Genomic DNA, 14,220 nt, shown 5'->3' with positions numbered 1-14,220 from the left:
GCCAAACTGCTTCAAAAAGCAATAAACACATGGACATAAGAGACATAAAAATGCTAGAAAAATACCATTCAATTAGAACTGTTCGTTCAGCTTCCATTACAAATGAAAAAGATCGAAGTCATTAGATAGCTCTATGAATTCAGATGTTGGAAATTGCTTTAAAAACTTGTCACATCTTACAGATTTTAAGGCTTCTGAAATAGGCTGCTTTTATCCCATTTATTAAAAGCAGTAGATGGCAGAACAGCTTATTTTTAATTTCAGAAAATTTAGCAAAATGATCTTTTTAATGGGACCTTTTAGAGAAAATGTGCATTAACAGACTTTAGCTATATATTGACAGTCTTAAAGCATGGAACACAGAGAAAGTAGATTTTCTTGCTTCTAATCTGTACTTTTTTTCAAAATCTATGAGTTAAGAAAAAAAAAAAAAAGACAGTTATTTTACTTTCACAGCCTCCTCTTCTCTAAGAATGGCTGCTTTTGGAGAACCATTCGTGAATCACAGCACTCTGCACCTACAGGATTTGCGACTGACACCTGATATCAAACTGTAGATCAAGCCACCCTAATGATATTTTTCTTATACTTCTAGGAGGGAGCCAAAACCAGTACGAAAGAGCAATAGAAACTGTGACAAGCCACAGATCCCATCCAAATCCAGCAAAATGCACTTCAAAAAAAAAAAAAAACAAACCAAACCAAACCAACAACAAAACATTAGAACAGCTCCCAGTAACATTAAATAATCTTGCTGAAAGTGCCAAACTTTCTACAATTCTTTAAGCTCTTAAAACCATCTCAACCGTAATCAATATTCATCAAGCTAAAAATCAGAAGAGTTAAGACAGCTTCCAAAGACAACTCAAATTATTCCTCCTTGATAATAATAATTCAACTTTTATTTTTATTCCACAGCCATCACTGCTCAACTGCTACCACAGCTTTAATACGATACAGCTCCAAAACAAGAGTATTTTTCTTAAGTAATAAAGATTCTGAGAGCAACTGTTGCAAAAAACTAGCTGCTCTTCAGCATTATATTCCTATGCCTAGATGAGCAATCTGGAATATGTTCTTATTTAACTGTGATACAACACATTTGATTCAGAAATTTCCAGTGGATGTATCTAGAGCGTGACTTTCACTCAGAGGAAAGTTGGAAGCACCAAGTCATGAAACACAAACCTACTCATAATTCGCTTGCTTTTCATAGCCCAGTGGTGAAAGTTTCCAGCGATGAAAATCCATCTTCCAACTACAGACAGCAGGAAAAACTACATAACCAAAACTCAATGCAGCTCATGAATGCCAATCTTGGCAATTAATAAACAGGGTCCAATTTACCCCTTGTCTGTTAAATCCAGGGATTATCAATTACAGACATCGGTCTTCACTGAGAAAAGGGAGTCAAAAAGAAGAATGACAAAGTCTTGACATCTCTTGCATTTTTTGTATCTCTATCTTCTCACTTGTATGTAATTTTACTAAAAAAGGAAAAGTATTTCACGAAAGTTTCTCCTGCTGAAAGAGCAGGAAGCTTTCATCATTGACATGCAGCTGCCCCAAGCACAGATGGCTGTTGGAAGAGCTGGTCCTGCGCTGTCTCATACCCTCCTTGCATCCTTGTCGTATCCCCATAACCAGTAACAGCATTTCTGCAGACAGATCAGGGAGCTACCAGGCTGGGTAAAAATTAATACTTAGTTGCTTGTTTAAAATGTTAAATCATTGCCATCTGAAGTCAGGCTAGGGGAGCAGGAAAGCGTGCCTTTCAGATGCAGTTCACATTTATGGCACCTCGCAGCAGTGATCAAACTGCACCTGTAACAGGAATCAGAGAGTAACACCACACATTTGGCTTCTCTCTTTCCCTCTCCCAGACACAACTCCCAACACTGACAAATGCTTTCTACATATAAGCTTCCAGAGGGGCGGGGGGGAGGGGAAGCTCTGGACCTAACACATACCAGAACCATTATTCATATGTAGACGGGAAAATAAAGGACAGAGGACTAACCTCCTGGTTCAGGAAGATACAGTGCACATTAAAGCTTGTGATTCTGCCAAATGAAGGTGCTCGCATTAGGCATCATGTGAACTACTGCATGTTTCTACCAGTATTCTTGCCTGCTCTGTCATGCATGTAATTGTCAAGCCTTTTTAATGTTTTGACTCCAGTTCCTATGAGCAGCCAAGAAGTTACACACGTGCACATAATTCCACGAGAAGCTTTTCTCTCTCTAAGCGAGAGATTGGTTGTTATCCTTTACAACTTACCTACACCTCAAGCATGCTTCCTCAACTTGTGCTTGCTCTCTCTGTCTCTCTAATCTCGGCTTGCTCTCACATACCTTGCTAGAAGCACTGACTCCAGCCAGGTTGAGTTCCTGCACACAATGCAGCAGAGCTCTCAGGACCTCCTCCTCTCAGAGGAGCTGCAGGTCCCAAGAGCTGCCATCAGACACCAGGGCACCTTAGGCAACACTGAAACCTTGCTCTTAAGAGAGGCAGTAGTTGCCTTGTCTCCTTCTTGCTTACCTCATTTCCATAAAAATTACTATCCCTATTCTAAACTGACACCTTTCCACAATAATAGTCATTCAGACTATAGCAAATCTTGACAGACAGGTAGGTCACACTTCATGCCCTCTTGTGCAGGAGCCTGACACACTTCCCCCACTCCTCCCTTACCCAAAATGGTGGAAGAGTTGTGAATTCATCCACAGATTTGTAATGAGGCAATGAAGGGGACAGTAGCTGAACATGCTTCCAAACACTTCATACCCTCCATTCCTGTTAGCACAGAGGACACGCAGGTGTGGAGCTCTCTGTGCAAGATGCCTACCATTCTGCAAGTCTTTTCTTCGCAGCCAAACTGAAAACATGGGAGAGCTATAAGGCAAGCACAACTGCCACACAGAGAGCTTTGAAAGTCATACAGATATTAAAGTTTTTCAGCAAACGGGTAAAAAGCCAGACTGTAGCAGGTCAATCAGGCAAGGCAAACACACAAAACTCTCCAGGACACCCTCGAGAGCATATGCACCGCTCCACCCAAACCTGAAGTGCTTCAGTATGTCAGACTAATGACTAGCAACTATTTACAAAAGGCTGTTTTCAGGACTCTGCCATACTGCTGTTCATTCGTGTCTTGCCTATTAATTTTCTTTGCATTTCTCCTTCACTGATAAAGTAAACATTCTCCAACAGTGAGTATGTACTCTGGATCCCTTGTGATCTGAGCAGCATACTGTAAAAATAACCTCTCAGATCCAAAACTTTCATACGAGACAGGCCTCAAGTAACCTTTATAAAAAATCCAAACCAACTCAACCTCCAAGGCACATAACAGATCTACAAATTAAGGCTGACCTGCATGGATTCAATACCAAGACAGTCCCTGTACTTGTAGAAACCACAGAACCTGCCCAAATAAAAAATAATTAGGCCCAAAATAATTCAGGCCCAAAATAATTCAGGCCCAAAATAATTCAGGCCCAATGATGTAGTTATTTCTTTTTAATTGTAATATGGAATTATTGCCTACAAGAAAGTCCACCACAAGGAAAAAAAGAGTAACTTCTGGGAAATAAAAATGCACAAAGATCTTTCTATTATTCAACGAAAGTCTAATGCAACACAAAGCACAAAATAACAAAGAAAATACCTGGAACTCTCACTGGGAGATGGGCCTAACTTTCTCCCTAATTCAAACTACAAATAGTAAAGTGTCAGTGTAAAACTACAGATTAAAATAACTCAAGAGTACAAGTCATTTTAGGAACACAGCTGGGCTCATACAAATCCCTACCAATAAAGTGGATACAGAAAGCCAAGTGAAAAAAACTGAATGCAAGGTAGTCGGGAACCTAAGTTCTATTTATTCAACTGATTTTTAAAAGGTGCATATTTCAAGTGCCATCAGCATCTAATGGCATTCAGTGCTGAAATAATTATTTTTTTAAAGGACCTCAAGTCACTTAAGTGTGTATGAAGAGCTAACCTAAAAATGCAACACACCAAAGAGTCATACTTAACACATTCTTATTCAGAAGATACCAATATGTACTATCTTAGGAGTTTAAACAGTATGAATGAATAGGAACAAAAATAGACTCTAAGATCATCAGAATAACTGAATGAGATTTGAAATCTGGAAGATGCAGACAGGCATAAGCAGGTATAGGAAGGGAATCTGAAGAAACTCAGTTTCATCATAACTAAAAATGGAAAGCTGGTATGCACTTTGTACAGAGTTCTCCGCTTGTTTTTATCATATTTCAGGACAGAATAGACTTAAAATACAAATGCTACTGTTAGGTCCTCTCCCATTTCTAGTACATGTCTATGCTCAACCCTGCTGACCTCAAGCAGTCTAGCAATAACTGTCACCAAGACAGGGGTCTGGACTTCAAAGGGCTTTTTTGCCGTGCATCGCTAGTTTCCCCATCATTGCAGGTGTACTTTCCACTACTATTATTAGCCCCTGATAATTTTACAGAATATCCTTACCACATCTCAGCATTTACCTTTGTTGCACTGTCCATTCTCCTTCTGTTGTATGAGCAGGAGCAGTTCAGGAAAACGGGCATCCTTTCAGTACATGTTTGTTCCAGAGACACAGAATGAGAAATTCAACCAATTGGCAAACCCAACCAAGCCAAATATGCCTACTGTCCCAGGCAACAGCCAATGCCTGATGCTTCACAGGAGAGCAAGAATAAATTAATCAATAACAAATACATAAAAATCCTGTAAACACACAATGTACGATGTTGCACAGAGATCTGAGACATTTTGCTGACCTTTAAAGATACTAGATCCAGCCCTGGAATATAAGATACAGTAATTCCAGTCTAAACGTATTAACAGCAAAAATAAAAAGTCAAACCACTGATTTTACATAAAATCAACATAGAAATATGCAAGTCTTTTAGGCAAGTGATGTTTTATACCCAAGAAATATTCAGGGCTCACTTAGGATCCAGTCCATTACTCCATAATGAGGAATAAGAAGAGAGAAAATTTTCTTCAACTGTTCTATGCCAGACTCCCACACAAACATCTGTAACATGGGAGTGAAAGCAGAGTTTTGATCACTGCTCCCCATCCTGGCAAATGGGTAGGAACAGAAGGAACATCATTTCCAGCTCATCATTCAATACCTCCATGGCAACATGCTGCTTTAGATTAAAGTAAGATATAGAAGGAAAAGGACTTTCAACTTCTCCTGTTAAAAAAAAAAAAAAAAAAAAAAAGGAAAAAAAACCCAAGCCAGAAACAGAGACTCCAGTTCAGTTCCCTCTGCCTTGCCTTTAACTGTACTGACCAAAAATGGAGAAGAAAATTTGTCATATAGCTAGTTAGTTTGCAAATTAGGTCTGACAACACAGCTAGAAAAAGCAATGTAGTCTGAAGCACAAGCCATTTAGCAAAACAATAGTGTCTGGAACCCTTAAAAGCCCTGGAAAAAACTTTCAGCTAGTCCCCAAAATGGCTAACTGAAAAGACTAACAGCTTTACAAATGCTAAGAAGTCAAGTCAGTTCAGTGCCTTTGGGTATCCTGTACTTTATACAATGAAGCAAAGAAGGGTCACATGATAAATAAGCAGGTTCGTATGCATCTAGACATTGTCTTTAAGTAACTTTTTCAGCAGTTTTTTTTTTAGTGTGGAATATAAACAATGTTTCCTATCATAAAAACACTGAACTGCAACTTTACTGCAATTCTGCAACAAATCTTAGCAGCACACTCTTCCAATAAATTATACTGCCTCCTTATAGTAATTCTAATTAACTTCAAAGTGTTTTCTCAAAAGGATACAAATAAAGTAAGAAGCCGAGGAGTCTGTCTGACTTTGAGAGTCAGAGACAGGAACTTTTCCAATCTTGTCCTTAAATCCAATGTCCAAGAATCCTTAAAAATAAAAACAAACGATGACAAGTTGTTCACCAAATATGTACACTCTGCTGAAAGTACTGTTTGGATCACAGCAACCTTCCACTAGCAAACAAGGCAGCCAGCACTGTATTGAAAAGATTTTCCCTTCACTGTTACTGAAGTGAATGTGTTCGCTAGCTACTCACAAAAGTGTACAGAAGTTAGAGGACAGTTCAGTATTATTCCTAGACAAGAGTTCTAAAAACACGATGTAGCTTTGTTTCAAGAGTAAAACTATCATGTAGCGTGGTGCCTCGCACGCACATGCAACAACTGCCCCTAAATTGGAAGTACCTTTAAAATATAATCAACTTGAGAAGAAGATAAAAAGAGAATATGAATTTTGAATCTATCAAATAGAGTACAAAATGAGTCATTTTCCATTGCTCGGTTTTCAAAAAGTAATCACTGGGGTCATCTTTCACTCCTAAGAAGATCTGGGAATTGTAAATTTTGTCAATGAGTATTGCAAGCCTCATGACATGACAACAAGTGATCAGGGTACTACATTTCTAAAACAAGGATTTGGAGAAAAACAACTCACATACAAAAAACAGACCAAAAAACCAGCCACTAACTGGAATGCTGTCTTCTGCCTGACATAGTGTCTCATAAGCACAAGAAAGAAACAGTTAAGGAAAAAAGCCAAACTATACCAAAGAATTTACTGAATACTAATTTCTTCTATTTCAAACCTTCAGTTAAGCTAGTTTCTGCTTGACAAAAAGCTAGCCAACAGATGAAAAAGCAGTATCTTCCAACAAGTAGCAGGAGCTTCCTAAATTTACTGCTGTGTATGTCTATGTTGCAAGCTGTTCTTGTAGCTCAGATTTGCCCTTATTTCACCATGCTGGAGAGTGTACAGAACTTACTTGCTGCATTTACCAATTCAGTACCCAGACAGCAGTGCCCCACAGTATGCTGTATATTACCAAAGGAAACATGTCTCCTACAGAGAGGAGAGTATATTATTTTTCAAGATGTATTACACAAACAGACAGGAACTCCAGCTATATAAAGCATCAGACGCCTGAGAAAAAAAAAAGCGATAAGAACACTGCTTAGTAGACTAGTGACTCACTGCTGTTCTTTCTCTAACGTAAAACAATCTGTTTCAGCACTAACATGGAATGAGCTGTGCAATTCCCACAAGAAAATACAAGTGACTGGACTAAGAGCTGGGACACTGGGTTACTATGAATAAACCTGAGGATCTCGTCTCAGATAAGGCATTGAAAAAAAAGCAGTTGCTAAGTGTAATTAAAAAAAAGAGTAGTGATATCCCATATATGAGGTGAACCAGTCCATCTAATTATTTATAGCTAGTCCCAAAGGAAAATGGCAGTATATGCCTTTTTTTGGTGTTAAACTGGACCTCCTCATCAGCTGGTACATCCAAAGTCAGCCGTAGGGCAAGTATCACTTCAGCTTTGACTTGATATCAAAAAGTGTGTGGCAGCAATGCAGGCTGAAGATAGCGCCTCCCACCACAGTAGCTGCCCACAGCTGCTTGAGAGAAGCCAGCACAACTGTCCATGTGGTAGGATGGTGAAGCATTTCAAGCAAACAACCCTGCAAAATATTACACATATTTTACAAACCAATTTCTGTATGTGTGTGCATGTACATGGGTGCTGTATACACACACATTCACAGACAAGTGCATCCAGCCCAAGTGCAACCACATAACCAGCCGTTTCCAGCATAATCAAGAAGTTAAGATGCAGTTTTGCACCACAGGAACAAGCTGTCAGCAGGTGAAATGGTGGCTGAACCTTCCCCACAGGTACTCCCACACCAGTGCTTCAGCATGTCAAACCACAGCTCTGGACATCATCTCCTAACCAGCTGTCTGCACGGTGCCCAAGAAAGCAGTCAGTGTAAGAGTGTCTGATTACCCCTTCAGCGACAGAATAACTGTAGCTCATCATCATGTTGAAAGTGCGCCTGCAAATGAGATCTATTTTGCAGTTCAAGCACGGTAACTTTTACACTCTCTTCTCACTTTGCACATGCAAGCCTAAGAACTGAACTCTGAAACAGCCAAAGGCAAAGGCTGAAACATATTTAACAAAAATATTAACCAGGAAAAATGCCTGTGGCAGGAGTCACCAAACCACTAAGCACAGCTATGCTCTTTCAGCATTTTTTCTTTGGGGGTGGGTGGGAAGAGTCTCAGAACACAGACAACACTGACTCACTTTCTGTTACAGGAAGATTACTCCTAAACTTGACTTTCTCTTTCCCATATTAAATGAAACTGCTTCAGTCTCCTTATGCCTAGCTGTCATGTTTTAAATCCAGCTGTATATACACATATAGTGAGGCTGGGCAACAACCTCAAAACAAGTAAGCGGACTTGAACTACTATATAACGATTCCCAGAAGCATGCGTATTTCAGGGTGTATGGAAAGGAAGGAGAGGCAGCAATTCTTATGTAAGGACACAAAGCTGGCACACCATTTAGGCAAATATAAAAATCTGTATTTAAGATGGTACCCTTATTAATAGCACTCTCACAAACCTTCCTCTATCAAATGTATGTTCTTTTATGATTATAGTTTCTGTTAAAGGAAACAATAAAAGTGATTACCAAACTAAATATCATTCAGTATCTACCACCCCACGAGAAAAATAATCATGAAAACCAGGTCCGCAAAAAGGATACTTACCTGGAAAAGTTCTTTAAATGAAGGATGTACCATGGGGTTTGGAACAAAAGGCAAAGCATAGAAGGGAAGAAACTCTGTAGTCTGGCTCAGCGCAGCTCCTTTTGTTTCCAGGTATGCCTTAAAATAAGAAATCCTCTCCTCAAGTTCAGCTTTGTCCTAGGAAATAAAGCAGCATATTTATTTAGAAAACTATGACTCTGCACTGTAAAGCTGGCAAATACAAGCAGAAACCTAAATACATTAATACCAAGTTTGAAATTCCAGAATATTTATTATCTAAAAAACAACATTTATTTAATTAGGGAGCATTATATCTCGTTTTCACCACTCAAAAAAGAAAATTTAAACCAGTGTTGTTGTTTCTGTCATCCAGGTCCAACAAAAGAAGAGAGGGACAATTGCTTTTTTAACGTAAATTATTCCTGCCCACTTCAGGAAAGATTTCTAAAGCAGAGTGCCATTTCCACACTCGGGACAGAAAGGAAACACCTACTTTAGACACGCTTTATTTCAGCGAGAAGTGCATGTCCTGGTTTGGCTGGGACAGGATCCTAGGCCAGCCATGCTAGGCAGGCTATTAGCAGTTTTGAGTTAGCTACGGGTGTAGCCCATCCCATGATGTCATGGTCATTATAAAGGGGGAAGGTTTGCTGAGGGGAGGAAGCTCCTGTGGGGTTCCTCCTGCTCCTTCCCTGGCTTCTCCCTGCTCCTGAGGGCTGCTCTCCTGTTGATTGTGACTGCTGCATATTCATTCAGCTCAGTACAGCTTTGTATACCTTTGTTGGAATTAGTGTTGTTTCATTAAATCTGTTTTTACTTCAACACACAGACCTCTCCAATTCCCCTTCCCGCCTGGTGAGGGGCCACGGGGTGACAGAGCAACTGTTACGTTTTAGCCCTGGGTACAGGCTAACTGTAGTGCAGAACCGTAAAATCCACTCACACAGCACCAGGAAGGGGAGCTGGCACACAAAACAGACCAAGAGCTCCTTAGAGGCTGCAAAACCCACTGAAAGCATCCAAATACTCCTGTACCAGCTGACGGGTGTAAGGCAGGAGCTATTAAGCCCTGCTTGATCTGCCTGACTCCAAGCTACTCAAATGTCTCCTTGTCCTAAAAGTCCCACGTAACGAATACTTTATTTTATGACAGCTTGGAATTACAGTTTTCAATATAATATATTGAGCTGGTCAAGATTCTGCTGTCCTATTTTATCAGAAATGTTTACATGTCAACACATTGCTTCAGTCCAAACTGGAAGCAAAGTAAGTGTTTTAAGAATCCCTTATGGACTACAATGAGATGGGTGAAAGTATCAGCATGCTGGTATTTTCCAAGTTAAAATACTTGAGGAGCTCCAAGATAAGGACACCTACAACTTTCGTCTCTCTACTTCACAATACAAGGGGTCTGGTTGAACTAAAATGCAGACTGTGGCCCAAAAACTGGATATACATATTCTTACTAAACATCCCATCCTCATCCACGCTAAAGACAAATAAATAAGTAAAAAGAACAAAAGCAATTTGAAGTTTGAACCATGTACTAAACTCACTGGCTTTCCCATAGAGTGTTTTAAGAGGTAGGTGGCAAAGTGGATATGAAGATAGAACTCCAGCTTCTGAGCAACCAGATCATTGTCCCGGACTGAAGACGAAATATGCTCCTCCCAGAGCTGGAAGAAAACTTTCTGCTCACCATTTTCAAATGCTGTAAGTAGATCTTTCTGCAAAGGGAAAAAGCATTCAGTGAAAAACCAAACCTAGAAGAACTACATTTTTTCAACGGTAGATTAGTGAATGAAGAATTCAAGTGCCATCTGAACACTTAGAATTAAAAGTTTTATCCAAAATCTGTCACCATTCAATGACCACCTAAATATGGTTTCTCTACCTATCTTTAATATCTTGAAGAGCCTGAATCAAGCATGAATACAAGAAGTAAAGCTCAAAATTTCAAGCATGTTGATCTGGGGACCCACCTTTACCATAACGAAAAAATAGATGCCTACGGTGTGTGAAAATCAGTCTTATCAAAGTGTGGCAAGCTAAAAACACCTAAAATAGCATGAACGAAAATTACTGTCTCAGGTTCAAAAGGACTGGAATTCTGCAAACAAAAAGCAAACTTGAAAGTTCCTGCACTGAAAGAAGACTGTTAGCAGACTTCTTCAGATTACCAAGAATCTGTTTAGATAACCTCACTGCTGTAATAATTCACATGGTGGTTAGTAGCCTTTAAGTGTTTTCAGTATTACACCAGGTAAGTGTAAACGATGCATTACCTGAACAGGCAAAGCTTTTGAATCTCTTGAGGAAACACCTGCTGGTTTAGGTAGTGGCTTCCCTTTTATTTTACATTCCTTTGTAAACACTTTCACTGTTTCTTCAAATTCAGCAAAATCCAAATACTACAAGACAAAACATATAGGAACAATTTTTTTTTTTAGATTATTAATGCTTTAATGAGTGACCCATGAACTGCCGAAGTCCTTTAAAGTTTCTCTAGCAGGGTCCATAAATGCCAAAGACTGCACAGCAACAAACCAAGAACTGGTACCTCATGTGGTAGGAAAATACTGTCTCTCAACTAAATTTCTTCCCGCATCCTAGAGAACAGTAGTGACAGCTGAGCACATCCTCTCTGAAAGAATGGTGCCCCTTGATTTAGCCAGTAATTTAATTCAACCAAAGAAGTAAAAGAAAGAGATTGTTAGTTTGGTGTCCACTTAGGGCCCTAAACTAGGCTACCAACACAGTGTCGATCAAAGGAATGAGGCAGTAACATGCAGCAGAAATCACAGTTTGTGTTCTTGCTCTGAATCATAAATATCCCATTTTAGCCAGTTTATCCAGAAGGCTGAAACACAGACTACCATAAAGGCAACGGCCCTTAAAAATTTGTCTCTCGCTGTCTTTTTCACAGGACTGTTTCACACTTCAGAATATATTCTGATTACCTCTTATAAGCAATACGGGTAGAAAAGTGCCTAGGTGGAAATGCTTAGGCATTAAACCATGGAGACCAGTAGTCTCAGGACTTCAGCCTGCACTTTGTCAGCTCTAGGGTTTTTGTATGCCTCTGCAATTTTACATATATATATGGAATGAGGTGGCAGCCGCACAATGTTTTAAGGATCTCACAGGTTGGACCTGAGCCCCAAAGTTGTCTGTGGATCTAATCAACCCTTCCTTTAATGAGAGCCTCATTTGCAACGAACAATAGATTGATTTGATGTCTGACTGCTCACATTTAAAGGACATTGAGTCCTCTGAATGTACAGAGCATGACAGGAGTCAAAATGATTTCAAGGTGTAGCAAACACTTGGTCAGATAAATAACTCCAGAATTTAGACCACAGTTACAATGCCTGGCTCTGAATACAAGCATTACAAAATTTGCCTTGCTCATTTCAACTAAAAAGAAAAAAGAAACAGAAAAAAGAGAAAACTAACCTCTCTCACTAGTCCGAGTAACTCAGCTTCGTAAGCTAGAACGTCACCCATCGCCAAGTGTTACTGCTACGTCTCATCATCGATAAACCAGGACAACTGTAAAGAAGGGGGTGTTAGCAGATAGCACAGCGCTTCACCCAGCCCCGCACAGCCCGTTAGCCGCCTCATCTCCACACAAACCGCATGAGGAAGGTACCGCCCGCCCCCCCAAATAAAGCACCTCCAAAGCAGTTCCAAAGCCGGTCCTCGCCGACCCGAACGGCTGTTCTCGCTAGGCCGCGGGGCGCTCACAACGGCTCCTCACGCTGCGGCCCGCCGCCCCCTCCGCCCGGGCCGGGGCGCTGCGGCCGCCCCCTCAGGGCCGAAAACAGGCCGGCTCCAGAGCCAGCCGGAGGGAAGTGAGGAAACCCCGAGGGCCGCCGGCACCTCCGCAGCGCGGCCTACCGGCCCGGTCCGGTCCGGCCCGGCCCCACGCTACCGCCGCCGCCTGTCGCCTTGGCAACCGCCACGCCGCGCCCCCTCCCGCAGCACATGATCCCTCTCGGCCAATCCCAGGCCGGGAAGGGCGCATCACGTGACGAGGGGAGCCCTCCGCCGTACCGGCGGGCAGCGCCCCCTGGAGGGCGGGGGGAGAGCCGCAGCTCCCCGCTGGTGGCGGCGGCGAAGCGCTTTGTGCCGGTTCCCGCGCTCTGACGTAACTCGAAGAGAGTTCGGGGTCAGGGCCACTTTTTAAACATACGCCTTAACATATGTTTTGTACCCCCTTGCCATCCTGGGCAGGCCAGAAGTCCTCTCAAAGCACACCGTGCTGGGTGCGCGTCTGTAGGCCCCTGGCTTTCAGTTGCCCAATTACATGGGTTCCTAATTACAGCCATTAAAGCCATCCAGCAGTATTTGCCCTTGCCACACCTGCCACCGAGCGTGGTGCTCTCCGAGGGGATGGAAATGCTGGGAGTAATTCCCGCTGTGGTGAAACCAGCCTGTGGCCAAGGCCACTGCTCCGCTTTCCCCACAGCCCAGAGGGTTCGCCTGAAAAAAGACATCGGGCAACGAAGGCAGAGCCTTGCTGAGACCGAGCACCGTGCGACGAGCCTGAATCGCAGCCCCAACACAGCCAGGGCATGGGACACCGAGACTGCCACATCGCTACCTCATGGAAGCCTGTCCAAAACAAGCAGGAAGACTGGCCAAGCCCCTTACAAGGCTTTGTCCCATTTTTAATTAACAGTGGTGTTAATTAACCTCTTGCCATTAACACTAAGTTTCTAGCAAACACTTGCTAGACACAGCAAAACGACATTGTAACAGCAGTGATGTCCTGCCCAGGGTTTTGGTCTCCCCTCGTGCAGCCTTGTTTTTCACCATGAACACCTAAGAAGACCCATGTCCTCTGCATGTGTCACAATCAGACACAGCACGGCACCATCTTTCGTCCTTTAAAAGGCTCCTAAAGCAGGCAGCTGTAACTGAACACAGAGATATGCATCTGCCCACCACCACCACAGAATTTGAGCTTTAATAACCTCACGAAGCCCAAAAGCTAATCTCACCAGCCAGCTCAGAGGCACCGCTCTCCACCGAGACCATTTCCCAGCCAAACCTTTATGTCCCAACACCAGCATGGGTGAATGCAGTTCAGGGTACAGCCTTCCCTTGGCTCATGATCTAAGGGTATTCTCCTCCTTATGCAAATTAGAAAAAATATTAAGAAACAGGAAGAAAAAAATCACCCTTGAACATTCTTGCCAGATCTAAAATTATCAGCTTGATAGGTTAAATGTTTGGAAGGAGTAAGGTGATGGGAAGCAGAGTTATGACAGATGGTGAGCAGGCACTAGTGCTCCATCCATAACCCGTGGGAGTTATTTCACCACTGCTCCATGGCCAGCCAGCAGTGGGTTGGTATCTGTGAATAAAATACTGAGGCAGACTGCTGCTCTTTGGGAAAGGAAAGGAAGATGTTAAGTATCTTATGAAGGGCAGAAGCAGCCTTGATAAATCTATGCCCACTCCCATGCCTTGCTTCTTCAAATTATGGTTGTCTCAGTGAGGAACAGAGCAATGGTTTGAGCCAGGGTTGTGCCAAACCACCCAGTTTTTACTTACTTGTGTTTCCTGTGATGGATGAAAAGGTGCCAGGAACAGG

General features: G+C 41.9%; 1 protein-coding gene across 4 annotated transcripts in view; it reads right to left on the bottom strand.

Annotated features, from left to right (window-relative positions):
* The window catches only part of ARMC9 (armadillo repeat containing 9), a 65,053-nt gene extending 52,928 nt beyond the window's left edge, over window positions 1–12,125 (bottom strand). For all 4 annotated transcript variants that reach the window (XM_009949436.2, XM_086467750.1, XM_086467752.1 and 1 more), the window contains exons 1-6: window positions 12,075–12,125; window positions 10,904–11,029; window positions 10,175–10,345; window positions 8,619–8,774; window positions 5,829–5,921; window positions 4,533–4,557 (exon numbers count right to left, since the gene is read on the bottom strand). In XM_009949436.2, coding sequence (XP_009947738.2) covers window positions 4,533–4,557; window positions 5,829–5,921; window positions 8,619–8,774; window positions 10,175–10,345; window positions 10,904–11,029; window positions 12,075–12,125 — 622 coding nt within the window. The remainder of the gene's footprint in view (window positions 1–4,532; window positions 4,558–5,828; window positions 5,922–8,618; window positions 8,775–10,174; window positions 10,346–10,903; window positions 11,030–12,074) is intronic.
* Window positions 12,126–14,220: the final 2,095 nt, after the last annotated feature.

Source organism: Leptosomus discolor, chromosome 7, assembly GCF_034619465.1.
Source record: "Leptosomus discolor isolate bLepDis1 chromosome 7, bLepDis1.hap2, whole genome shotgun sequence".
NCBI lineage: Eukaryota > Metazoa > Chordata > Aves > Leptosomiformes > Leptosomidae > Leptosomus > Leptosomus discolor.
Note: the sequence above shows the minus strand (reverse complement) of the source record. Positions and strands in the feature narration are given on the sequence as shown.